General features: G+C 42.9%; 1 protein-coding gene across 1 annotated transcript in view; it reads right to left on the bottom strand.

Annotated features, from left to right (window-relative positions):
* Positions 1-12,438, bottom strand: part of LOC311133973 (membrane-associated guanylate kinase, WW and PDZ domain-containing protein 3-like) — a gene marked incomplete at its 3' end in the record, with an annotated part of 156,031 nt that extends 143,593 nt beyond the window's left edge. The window contains exon 1 of the mRNA XM_084167599.1: positions 11,361-12,438. Coding sequence (XP_084023725.1) covers positions 11,361-11,667 — 307 coding nt within the window. The 5' untranslated portion in view covers positions 11,668-12,438. The remainder of the gene's footprint in view (positions 1-11,360) is intronic.
* Between the last annotated feature and the right edge of the window lie 437 nt (positions 12,439-12,875).

Raw genomic sequence — 12,875 nt, 5'->3', positions numbered from 1 at the left:
CGTCATACAAGCACTCGGTTTTAACTATGTGTAAAACAACATCGGCACATGAGAGCGCAACAGCTGCCTCATTACACGTTTCGTGGAAGCTTGCAAGAGCTAAGAAGCCATTAGCCGATGAAGAGTTAATTAAACAATGTGCAATCGACATGCCTGCCGAAGTTTTAAACCAAGAGGAACCAATAAAAAAAGAAGTTGTTGAGCTGTTGAAGCAAGTGCCGCTGTCGGCTAACACGGCAACCAGAAGAGTCAAAGTTTTAGCGGAGGAGTGTTTTTCCAGTCTACTCACAGATTTGAGGAAAAGCTAAACATTCTCACTGGCAATAGACTCGTCTTGTGACCAAACCGACATGGAACAGCTGTCTGTGTTCGCAAGATTTTTTGATGGGAAGACATTCCGGGAGGAGCTGCTGTGTTTGATTTCTCTACCTGGGCGTACAACCGGGGAAATAATATTCAACGAGCTGACACAGTTCTTCGAAAGGAATGGCTTAGATGTGAGTAAAATTGTCTCTGTTGTTACCGACGGGGCCTACGTCAATGTTGGGACACCGCCAGGGCTTGGTAAGCAGGCTTTCTGCCATTAACCCAGCACTCCTGGCATTTCACTGCATTATTCACAAGTGGAAAAATGAAAGAGACCATGGATACTGTGACTCGACTAGTTAACTTTGTCCGTGAGAGCTCTAGTCTGCAGCATCGCCTTTTTAGAGCATTACTCGAGGAAATGTCAGCTGAACACAAGGATCTTTTGCTCCACAATGACGTTTGCTGGCTGAGCAAAGGCCGTGTGTTGGAGAGGGTGTGTGACCTGCGTGATGAACTTGTGTCATTTTTATCCAGCCTGCAGAGCCAAAAAGCCAGCGACTTTTTGAGCTTTTTAACTGACAACAAGGTGATATCAGATGTAACTTTTTTGTGTGACATCATGTCTCATCTAAATCACCTTAACCTGCGACTACAAGGCAAGAACCACACTGTTGCTGACATGTATGAGGCGATTGAAGCTTTCCGGTCAAAGCTGCACCTCCTGGAGAGAGACATTCATGGGAGAAAGTTGCACTTTCCACGTCTGCGTGAGCATTGTGAGAAGAATAAAATGCAGGAAGATCCAGCAATGAAGGATTTTGTGTCCAGGCTGGCAGAAAACTTCAAGGAAAGATTTGAAAGCTCCCCTAAACACTCAGCTGACATCCTTCTCTTCGTAAGACAGCCGTTTTCTGTGTCAGCTGACGGCCAGTGGACTGCAGAGGCCAAAAAGCTGGTGCCTTCCATAGATGAGGCTGCTCTTCAGATGGAAATCTTGGAGATGGGAACATCTGATTTGCTCAAAGCTCAACACAAGGATGCACTGGTGAGTGACTTTTGGATCAACGTGGTTCCCCAAGCTCGTTTTAAAAACACCAGAGATATTGCAATGCTCCTACACACGATGTTCCCCTCAACATACATCTGTGAATCAGCATTTTCTTCAATGAATGCTATCAAGAGCCAGGACAGTAACAGACTCTCAGATTCACATCTTGGACAGTGCCTCAGGATTGCCACAACAGAATACAAACCTGACATCAGAAAGGTTGCCTCATCCCGTCGCACTCACTTCTCTCACTGATTGGTGAATTATTTTTTTGCTATTTTTCAATCTTCTCGTGGTATAATAATTATTACAATGAAATAACCATTTCATATTTAATAGCATGTTTCCTACTAAATATGCTACACAGCTTAAATAAAAGTAAATGGCATCCAACTAGTTAGTAAAATTTAAAACTTAATACACAGCAATAAAAAAATAATACACAAATAAAAGCTAATTAATTATATTGTCACATTAATATCAAACACTTTTGGTTGTTAACAGCTTGATATTATTTGGTTCACATATTTTAAAAGTTTAAAAACTAATGTGGCATATTCTGATAACACATTTGAACTAAATCTCTGTCTGTCTGTGTTTGTCCTTGTGTCTCTTCTCTTAGAAAGACCGTCTGAACGCAGATATCCAAAGCATGGGTGATCCAGACAGAAGTGGGCGCTGTGTGTGTGTGTGTGTGTGTGTGTGTGTGTGTGTGTGTGTGTGTGTGTGTGTGTGTGTGTGTGTGTGTGTGTGTGTGTGTGTGTGAATGTGTTTGACTTTGTTTGCTGACTGTTTGCACAGAATATGCTCCAGGGGCATTTCATAATTAAATAGTTGGTTTTGGACTAATTTAGTATTTTTCATTTTTCTCTTATGTGACTCCTAACACCACTACTAATAATTATAAAATCACAATAGAAGTGAAAACTGATAAAACATAAAACTGTCGCCAAAAAAACAAACATGTTGGCCCTCGGCTTGGCATACCTGACCAAATTTGGCCCTTTTGGAAATCTAATTGGGGAACCCTGCTGTAGATCAAGCCATCAGTCACCGTCAAATCTTCACACAGAAGCTCCAGCCATCAGCCAATCCCCACTCAGAAGCTCCAGCCATCATCCAATCCTAACGTAGAAGCTGCAGCTGTCAGCCTATCCTCACAGACTATAAGCCTCCTTTTCCTTATGTTTTCTATTCCAAGGCGATGCTGGAGAGTGAGAGCGTCACCAATTTAATTATGGTGGGACTAATGAGAGCACTAGGGACTACAATGTGCTTTAGATGTTACAGTTTTACTGTAATACCACCACCACGACACACACACACACACACTGGGGAGAGTACGGAGAGTAGCTGCCTCGCCTAAATTCATTATTGAGCACTAGGAGTAGGGTTGGGATCGACTTCACGCTAGTTTGTTTTCCAGTTGTACCATGTATCCTCCTCTCCCCCCTCACCGCTCCCACATACACACACACACACACACCATTGCATGTGAGACTAGGTTGTGTTCTTAACTGAGAAGTCTAGATGATGTCTGCTGAGAGCAGGATGATATGGGAAGGTCTGTGATGTAGGCTAGCTGTGTAAGGTAAGGTGAGCCAACAGTGAGGGCTGGGCAGCTGCCTAAGGCTCTGATGGCAGACAGTAAAAGAAGCAGAAACAGAAGCAAAAACAGGAAGTGATGTCATCAAAACACATTGTAACAAAATAAAGCAAAAAGAGCAGGATATTTAAAGAATAGTATTTTGTGTGATTGTGTGTGTTCCGGTGTCCATGGTGGTTGTAGTAGACTACAGAAGACTGGCTGTCGTGCTGCTGGAGAATAACATATCCCACACATTCAGTGATTATTATTACTTTGCCTTCTCCTCGTTGAGACGGCAACCACTTCTTTTCCTGAACAACTGGTTGCTGGCGTGCAATTTATTCTCTCAGAACCACCAAGATGAAAGCAAATAGGAGGGGGAAGAGTGTGTGTGTGTGTGTGTTTGTGTGTGTGTGTGTGTGTGTGTGTGTGTGTGTGTGTGTGTGTGTGTGTGTGTGTGTGTGTGTGTGTGTGTGTGTGTGTGTGTGTGTGTGTCAGAGTGGGAGAGGGAAGAAAAGAAAGAGAGATAGAAAAAGAATGAGAGAGATACATAGAGAAAGTCATTAATGAGGAAAGGTTGAGCAGAGTGGGATGCTTCCGGCATGGAGAAACACTCACAAACTAATTGTCATGCTCTAGCATTGCGGCAGCAGCAGCCCACTTCTTAGTTCCTGACAGGCTCGTGTCCCTCTGTTGCACGGATGCTGGTGATTAGTGTTAGTGGCCTGCTGCTGGTAGACACTGAACGAGGATGTGACAAAGTGTTTCAAACATGCAATTTGTAGAGGATTAGTTTGACATACTGGGCCCATTATAGTAACATCACCTGCTGCTAAGAATGCAACACAAGCCCTATCAGATGTGTAAAGCGTTCCAAAATTCTGATGCCAAGAAGCATATAACTGTACTGGGCCTGCAGGACCTCAGTATGCTTTTCACATCATGTTGACTGATGTACCTATCTAGGCTACTAAGCTCTACTTCTCCGGTGTCAATATTGCCTGGAGTTCTCTGTACCACTGCTGACATATTTTGGGTGAGTGGCTAGCTCAGCTCTCTACTCTCTCTCCAGCTAGAGCAGGAGCCAGATGTTTCTGCCTAACCAGGGGGCCTCTGAGCTTGTGTGTCCCTCTCCAGTTTCCTGGCAAGCGACCGACCGACACAAATCTCATTCCGATGACAAAGCAGGGCCTGTCAAGAGGAGGACTCTATCGAGACTGGAGAGCCACTTTCCAGATATGAGTTGTACATTAGCACGATTAACCCACGTCCACCATCTCCATTGGAAACAATTACAGGGCGCAGGACTGGATCCACTCACGTTCCTCTGTAGTCTGTATTGGTGTTATCAGCAGGTAATGTGAAATATGGTTACGTGTGTGAAAGACAGAGGGCTGTGAGAGCCAGGCTGCTCCACTGCCTTCAGCACACTCATTAGAGGGACCCGTTGTAGACAGACACAGCATGCAAACCATTACAGAGATTCTCTATTGAATAATAACACACATCACAGGAGGTTGGTGACACCTTAATTGGGGAGAACTGGCTCGTGGTAATGGCTGGAGCGGAATCAGTGGAATGGTATCAAATATATCAAACACATGGGGTGTTTCTCAAAATGCATACTACCGTGCTCCGAGCACGCAAATTGGAGCACGGGAGGGTCGGAGTATGAGTCCAAATTAAACTATGCGAAACGGAGCACGGAGGGCACTTCTTGAATGCGTACTCCGTTTGTACACATTTTGAAGCATGCATCGATACAAGCTTCAATGGAAAGTATGCAAAGAAATATGACACAACCACGTAAAAAAACGATGCAACATTTCCTGAAATCAATGGTGGCCATTATTTGAGCTGAAGCGAGAGAAAATACACTTCAACTTCAGAATGAAATGTTGCCTATTCACATCTCATATGTTGGCTGACTACAATATCTTATCTTGATACGTTAAGAAATACATGCTGTGTTAATGTTGGCATGTTTACCTGATCGCAAGCCGATAATAAGTCAATAGGGCTAACTGGCTAGCTACTACTGTTAGCTAGCCACGAAGAATTGTTAGCTAGCTACCCACGAAGAATTGACATCTATCTTGCATAAATGTAAAAAATGTAAAAAAAAAAAAAAAAAAAGCATAATATTTGTTTTAGGTCATAGTTTTAGGTCACTATCTGGTTAGCTACATTATTACGTTTCACATATACAGTTGAAGTCGGAAGTTTACATACACCTTAGCCAAATACATTTAAACTCAGTTTTTCACAATTCCTGACATTTAATCCTAGTAAAAATGCCCTGTCTTAGGTCAGTTAGGATCACCACTTTATTTTAAGAATGTGAAATGTCAGAATAATAGTAGAGAGAATTATTTATTTCAGCATTTATTTTTTCATCACATTCCCTGTGGGTCAGAAGTTTACATACACTCAATTAGTATTTGGTAGCATTGCCTTTAAATTGTTTAACTTGGGTCAAACGTTTCGGGTAGCCTTCCACAAGCTTCCCACAACAAGTTGGGTGAATTTTGGCCCATTCCTCCTGACAGAGCTGGTGTAACTGAGTCAGGTTTGTAGGCCTCCTTGCTCGCACACGCTTTTTCAGTTCTGCCCACATATTTTCTATAGGATTGAGGTCAGAGCTTTGTGATGGCCACTCCAATACCTTTACTTTGTTGTCCTTAAGCCATTTTGCCACAACTTTGGAAGTATGCTTGGGGTCATTGTCCATTTTGAAGACCCATTTGCGACCAAGCTTTAACTTCCTGACTGATGTCTTGAGATGTTGCTTCAATATATCCACATAATTTTCCTTCCTCATGATGCCATCCATTTTGTGAAGTGAACCAGTCCCTCCTGCAGAAAAGCACCCCCACAGCACGATGCTGCCACCCCTGTGCTTCACGATTAGGATGGAGTTCTTCGGCTTGCAAGCTTCACCCTTTTTTCCTCCAAACATAACGATGGTCATTATGGCCAAACAGTTATTTTTTTGTTTCATCAGACAAGAGGACATTTCTCCAAAAAGTACGATCTTTGTCCCCATGTGCAGTTGCAAACCGTAGTCTGGCTTTTTTATGGCGGTTTTGGAGCAGTGGCTTCTTCCTTGCTGAGCGGCCTTTCAGGTTATGTTGATATAGGACTCGTTTTACTGTGGATATAGATACTTTTGTACCTGTTTCCTCCAGCATCTTCACAAGGTCCTTTGCTGTTGTTCTGGGATTGATTTGCACTTTTCGCACCAAAGTATGTTCATCTCTAGGAGACAGAACGCGTCTCCTTCCTGAGCGGTATGACGGCTGCGTGGTCCCATGGTGTTTATAGTTGCGTCATATTGTTTGTACAGATCAACCAGACTTGTGGAGGTCTACAATTTTTTTTCTGAGGTCTTGGCTGATTTCTTTTCATTTTCCCATGATGTCAAGCAAAGAGGCACTGAGTTTGAAGGTAGGCCTTGAAATACATCCACAGGTACACCTCCAATTGACTCAAACAATGTCAATTAGCCTATCAGAAGCTTCTAAAGCCATGACATCATTTTCTGGAATTTTCCAAGCTGTTTAAAGGCACAGTTAACTTAGTGTATGTAAACTTCTGACCCACTGGAATTGTGATACAGTGAATTATAAGTGAAATAATCTGTCTGTAAACAATTGTTGGAAAAACCGACTTGCCAAAACTATAGTTTGTTAACAAGACATTTTTGGAGTGGTTGAAAAACGAGTTTTAATGACTCCAACCTAAGTGTATGTAACCTTCCGACTTCAACTGTAGCTAGCTGATAGTTATGAAGTAAAACAGTTGCTTTGTGTATATCTTGTTTCGTCTCTATTGCCATTGTCCTGGCCAGGGGCGGTGTGTTCATTAGGGCGATATGGGCGACGCACTACCAAACGGGAAAAGGAAGGGATTTTTTTTCTAATCAATTATATCACGGCAACAGTAGTTATCAGTGTTCTAATCTAGACGTCTGATCTGCCACTAAATGTCCAATCAGGCTAAAGTCGTGCTTCAAATGGCCCCGCCCCTTTTGGGGCGATTTCAGTCAGGTTGAAAATCGCCCAGAAGTGTCTCATAGCCTCTCATGTAAAATCTTTTTTTTTCAAATATCAGAGTTTCAATACAATCTCTATGGGTTTCTGAGGGCTTGCACTTACGCGCTTTCGTCATACGTAACATAACCATGAACGTAACTAAGAAAAGAGCGGGTAGCAGCGTCAATCAATTCACGTACTACTATCAAGATGGCTAGCGTTCAGTGCAACTCGATTGTCTCTTTGAAAGAAGTTCACATCAAAGACCATTCAAAACGAGCTACTGGAGTGTATGCTAGCGGTCATGAGGGAACATATTGTGGAGGAGGTGAAGTCGGCGAACTTCGTAGCTATCCAAGCTGACGAGACCACGGACGTTTCTACACAGACACAGCTGGTGCTTGTGCTGAGGTACATAGATAGCAACCACAAAGTGCAGGAGCGCTTTTTTGAGTTCCTTCCCATCTCGGAATCAACCTCAGTCTCAATCGCCAGTGTGCTTTTGGAGAGACTGAACGGTCTTTTTGCAGACGACGAGAAAGTCAAACTGTGGTGCACTGGCACTGTACCAGGTTCTCATGAACTACAACCTCCAGGAGACGTTCTCTGAGACTGTGACTCTGTTGAACATCCTCATAACTACTCCCATGACAACAGCTGAAGCTGAGAGATGTTTCTCAACTTTGACACGAGTTAAGACATTCCTGCGAAATTCAATGGGCCAGGAACGTCTGAATGCACTGGCCATGCTTTCCATGGAGAGGGAACTAGTCCTCAGCATGCCTGATTTCAATGAGAAAGTCATTGACCGCTTTGCTGCATTGAAAGAGAGAAGAGAACAGTTTCAGTACAAGTAATGTAGCCTCTCTCTCTCTTTGTCCCTCCCTGTCTGTCTCTTTAACACACACACGCCCAAATCAGTTCACAGTTGATGTTGTTTAAAATAGTTATTTTTCATTAAAAAAAAATAAAAAAAATAATAATCTGTTCATGTTCATTTTTACAAATCTATACAATTGGCCAGAATATGGTTGTTCATATTTACAAATCTATACAATTGGCCAGAATATGGTTGTTCATTTTTACAAAGCCATACAGATAGCTGTGTTTAACTTTTGTATAAATTATTTTCAAATTATGTTTTCAGGCAAAATGTCTATCACTGTTCATTTTCACAAATCTATACAAGAGGGCAGAATATGGAAGTCTATAAAAAATTATTATTACCAATAAATTGCATCAATGTTTTCAGTAGCCTCTATCAAAAGCTCCTGCTTGCTTGTTGTGAATTATGCTCAGGTGCACATATTTCCAATTCAACCATGAGGCAAAAAATGTGGTAAAAGCTCTTGTTGATCCTGCAATCTGAACAAATACCAAGATGCTGTATTTTCAGCTGATATTTCATTTGTTTATGGAAATGCATATTGTTTATGCAGTGTTGAGGAATGTGAAAGAACACCCTTGATTATTTTTACTGTGATAACTTATTTTGCTTTTGTAAGCCAACACTTTTGAGATCAGTCAATAAATGCTTCTGGCATTGATTTATATGCTGCCCCTGTCTTCATGTTGTTGCTGGACATATCTTTTTTTAAATGTGTGTAGGTCACCTAAATCATCAGAAAAATTGCCCCCCCTGAGAATTTTTTCAGGAGCCGCCACTGGTCCTGGCTAGAAGAAGGTTCAGAGAATGGGTAAGTCCATAGGTAAATAGGGCTAACTGGCTAGCTAGCTAGCCACGAAGAATGTACATCTACCTTGCATAACATTAGGTTTAGGTCATTTTTGCCTGTTTAACTAGCTGGAGAGCTAGATTATTACGATTAACATATCTAGCTGATAATTATGAAGTAAAACGTTTGCTTTGTGTATATCTTGTTTTGTCTATTGTTGCTATTGTCCTGGCTAGAAGAAGGTTCCATGAATGGGGAGGTGAAGCGTGAGGTAATACAGTAGGGGGAGTGCGAGTGCCTCTCAAATGTAATGTTTTATGCATTCTCCACACTCTCGTCCTCACAAGAACGTACTCAAGAGAACATAGTCGGAGAATGCACTTGGAGCATGAGAGTGTGGAGCACGGTAGTATGCATATTGAGAAACACCCATGGTTTCTGTGTGTTTGATGCCATTACATTAGCTCCTTTCCAGCCATTATTATGAGCAATCCTCCCCTCAGCAGCCTCCACTGGCACACATGCCACCTAACATAGGTTCTTGCCTTTGGCTCTCTGTGCATTTTTACATATCAAAGTGGGTTACGTGTGTGAGGGATGCCTTATGGCAGCTCATTGATGTAGATTATGCATTAAGTAGTAGAAGCAGGCTGAGGCCTTCTTTAGCTCCATGACTACAACTTCCATGGAGACTCCTCCTGTCCTCTCACAATGCCTCCTCAGTCACACTCCTCCACATGAGCACCACAAGGCCTAACAAGGCCTGTCTTCACCCATGCTCTACCAATGTTTTCCAGCACACAGCTTTGCCCTACTACAGTAGCTACTTTAACCAACATGTAGGCAGGTTCCTTAGGATTCAACCCTTCTCAAACAGCCTAATCCATACTCAGAGGTATTCCCACACAAAAGTGATTAATACTGCAATTATACTACACTCCCAACTCCTCCTCCTAGCTCTTCCGCTCAGCTGTCAGCAGATAAAATAAGTCCACCAGCTCCAGGTTCCAGGGGAGAAAGAGCAGAGGATCCTGGGAACAGCAGCAGTAGAACATCTGCTGCACCAAGCTCTGTCAGCTCCATCTCCTCTCCCTCTGCTCTCCCCTCTCCCGCCAACCATTAGTGCTATGCCACAGCTTCCTGGTAACAGCTGATCCTCCAGGCCCCTCGCCACCACACCACCCTGCACCGCACCGCCCCCATCAGCGTGGAGGCAGAAACATTCGCTGCCTCAGTAATGCAAGAGGTGTGAATTAAACATGAGTTTACCGCGCAGGAAACACTGTGTGCGTATGTGTGTGCATCTATGTGCGCAAAGACATACACACAGGCGCACTGCGCGAGTGTACACACACATTATTATAGCATATAATTACATATATAGATCATACAAAAAGCTGTTTGTTATGAGAGTTTTGACCTTTATGGAAGCAAGCACATTTCTAAGGAGGAGCCTCCACAAGACAGTTCAAGCCCTCACTGTCACCCATCATATGAATGACTGATACAATTCACGGACTGGTAAAGAGTAATTAAGTTAACTCAGGCCGTTGTTGTTGCTGCTGGTGATGATGATTTTGAAGTTGATGAGGAATATTGCTATCACTATAAGCTTAAGAACAAAAACAGCATAGTGTAGGTGTTGAGCCTAGATCCAAAGGCTGAGCTGATTCCTTCTCCCTCCCATGCCCTTTATTAATCATTCTTGGTTAGTGGGGCATAGAGCGTGGTGTGAGGAGCTCTAAGGTGTGCAGTGCAGTGGACACACACACACTCACACACACTCTCCCAAACACAGCTGATATTCAGGGCTACTGGCCTGGAGGCCTAAGACTCAGCTGCTAAAGCAACCTCTGCACAGTCTCAGTTGTTGTTTAGATATTCCAGTTGAAATACACAACAACAAGTGAGTCATCCCCTTCCCCTATACTAGATAAACAGACAGCCAACCCTCCAGCCTGGCTGACCCCTGAGGCCCTACTCCTCAGTGCATACAGACTGCAGAAACCAGGGTTCCATTAGGACCATAAGAAAGGAAGTCATGAAACCAGCATATATAGAAATATATTAAGAGACAGAGGTAAGGACCATGTCTGTGGAGGGGGTTAAATGACAGACACATCACTGTTTGAGGTCATGTCACATCAATGGCAGATGTGCATCTGTCAAATTACTTGCCATGCCACTCACGTCACAACCAGCAATGTGAGTGGCATTGGCATTTATCAATAACACAATGCAAAGGGGATTACTCTGAGGGCATAAGAACATTAAGTCAGACTTGACCAATGCCCAAAGCCAAATGGGGTATGTGATGAGCCCCAGTAAGTGATGGACACTGACTCCTCCACATGATTCTTGTGTAGTCATTCAACAAAGGCACTACAACACATTCAACAAAGGGCACTATACTTCACATTGGGTTATTGCAGGGTAGCTAGAATAACCTGTATATTAACCTTGCACTATAAGTATGCACATTCATTATATGAGAGAAAAAGGGATAGAATAAATTGTAAATACCCCCATAAAAGATATGTACTTACTACAGGACAATTACACAGGGTATTGGTAGACTACTCCACAACTGGTAGTTGGTAGACTACTCTGGCATAGAGCATACGCTAATGTCAAGCTAGGCCAATTTTGCATATCAAATACTTGATGTAAAATAGCACAAAAGTTAGAGGAAAATTAGGACGCACCTGGTTTGACAGTCTTCAAACGAATGGGCTCCCGAAAGTGGCGAATGACAGCATGCGTGTCACGGTTTGTAAGTCCACTGATGGGGGTTCCGTTGATCTCCAACAAAACGTCCCCAAAATAGGGCATTCTCCCGACGTGGCACACCATCACATCCAACTTCATCTGGCCCAAGTAAGGGAACTCTCCGTGTTCGGCACCCCCCAGCACCTCCACCACATTGCCGAATTCTCCGAGGCTTCCCCATGACACGGCACACTCCTGCACTTTGCTGGACCAATGTTTCTTCTTTTTCAATGTTCTGGACATATTGTATCCCTTTGATGTGGTCTGTCACTGATCTGAAATGGTCTGTTTGGTTTTGCTTTGTTTCACAAGCACTAAAGCAGGAGCAAATATGGTCGAACAAAGATTTCTAATCTCGAGTTATTCCCTGGATCTGTTCGGAGTTTCATTTCTCTGTTATAATTGATCATTCACTTTTGAGATCCAGCCTGCGTCATGGATGAGGTATTCCCGGTAATGTGTAAATAAGTGTAATATTGTCCAAGAATAAACCACAGTAATCCTGGAGTAGCACCACTGCCAATAAAAATCAGTACGAGCACTCCAGTAGCTGGCTGTGCCACTGAAAGTATGTCCGTAATATTGCAATACTCAGAATGTTCTATGTGCGTAAAACAGTAAACAAGACAGCAATACAATTTCTAAATGAATGCATATTTAGCCTCCCCATCACCCTATCATAGGTTGGTTCTTCTTATTTCCTAAACCTTTGGATGGAAGTTGTCAAAACAAGGTATCCACTCACCTCACCATGTACTGAGTGAGAGACAAATCTGCTTGGAGATTTAGAATCCGAAGCCGTACAGTGCTTCAACGAGAGTGCCTTTATACCTGTGACTAGACTAACAGATAACGACGACACGAGCCGTTTTCTATCGCATCATTCACTTAATGGTCATTTATTATCGTTCCAGGTCGTAGTTCGGATCGCACGCATTTTGATGTAGTGACAACCGCGACTGCATCCCTCGCCACAGGTTTAAACACACCTGGCACCGTGGTAGCACCAAGCGAGATGCGCGAATCCCGGAACGCCCAGATGTCACTGCGCGCCGCTCAACTCAACCTTTTCAGCAGGCTCCATCCTTCGGTGTATTGTAGCAGAATTAACACTGAAAAGTCTTGCATATACAGTATAGTCGGTCACTTTTAGCAGGCTTATATAATAGTAGCCTACATAACTAAACTATATAATAGCGTATAACCTATGGTCAATACATAATTTTCCATATTGCACCCAAAACAACCACACACAAACATAAAAAAAATCATCCAACATATTAATATAAAGGCTATAACATTTACATTTACGTCATTTAGCAGACGCTCTTATCCAGAGAGACTTACAAATTGGTGCATTCACCTTATAGCCAGTGGGATAACCATTTTAAAATGTTTTTTTTTTTTTCTTGTTTTTCCGGGGGGGGGGGTAAGGTGTGGGGGGGGGGGGG

Source organism: Coregonus lavaretus (genome assembly GCF_964263955.1).
Source record: "Coregonus lavaretus genome assembly, chromosome: 8".
NCBI classification, from domain to species: Eukaryota; Metazoa; Chordata; class Actinopteri; order Salmoniformes; family Salmonidae; genus Coregonus; species Coregonus lavaretus.
Note: the sequence above shows the minus strand (reverse complement) of the source record. Positions and strands in the feature narration are given on the sequence as shown.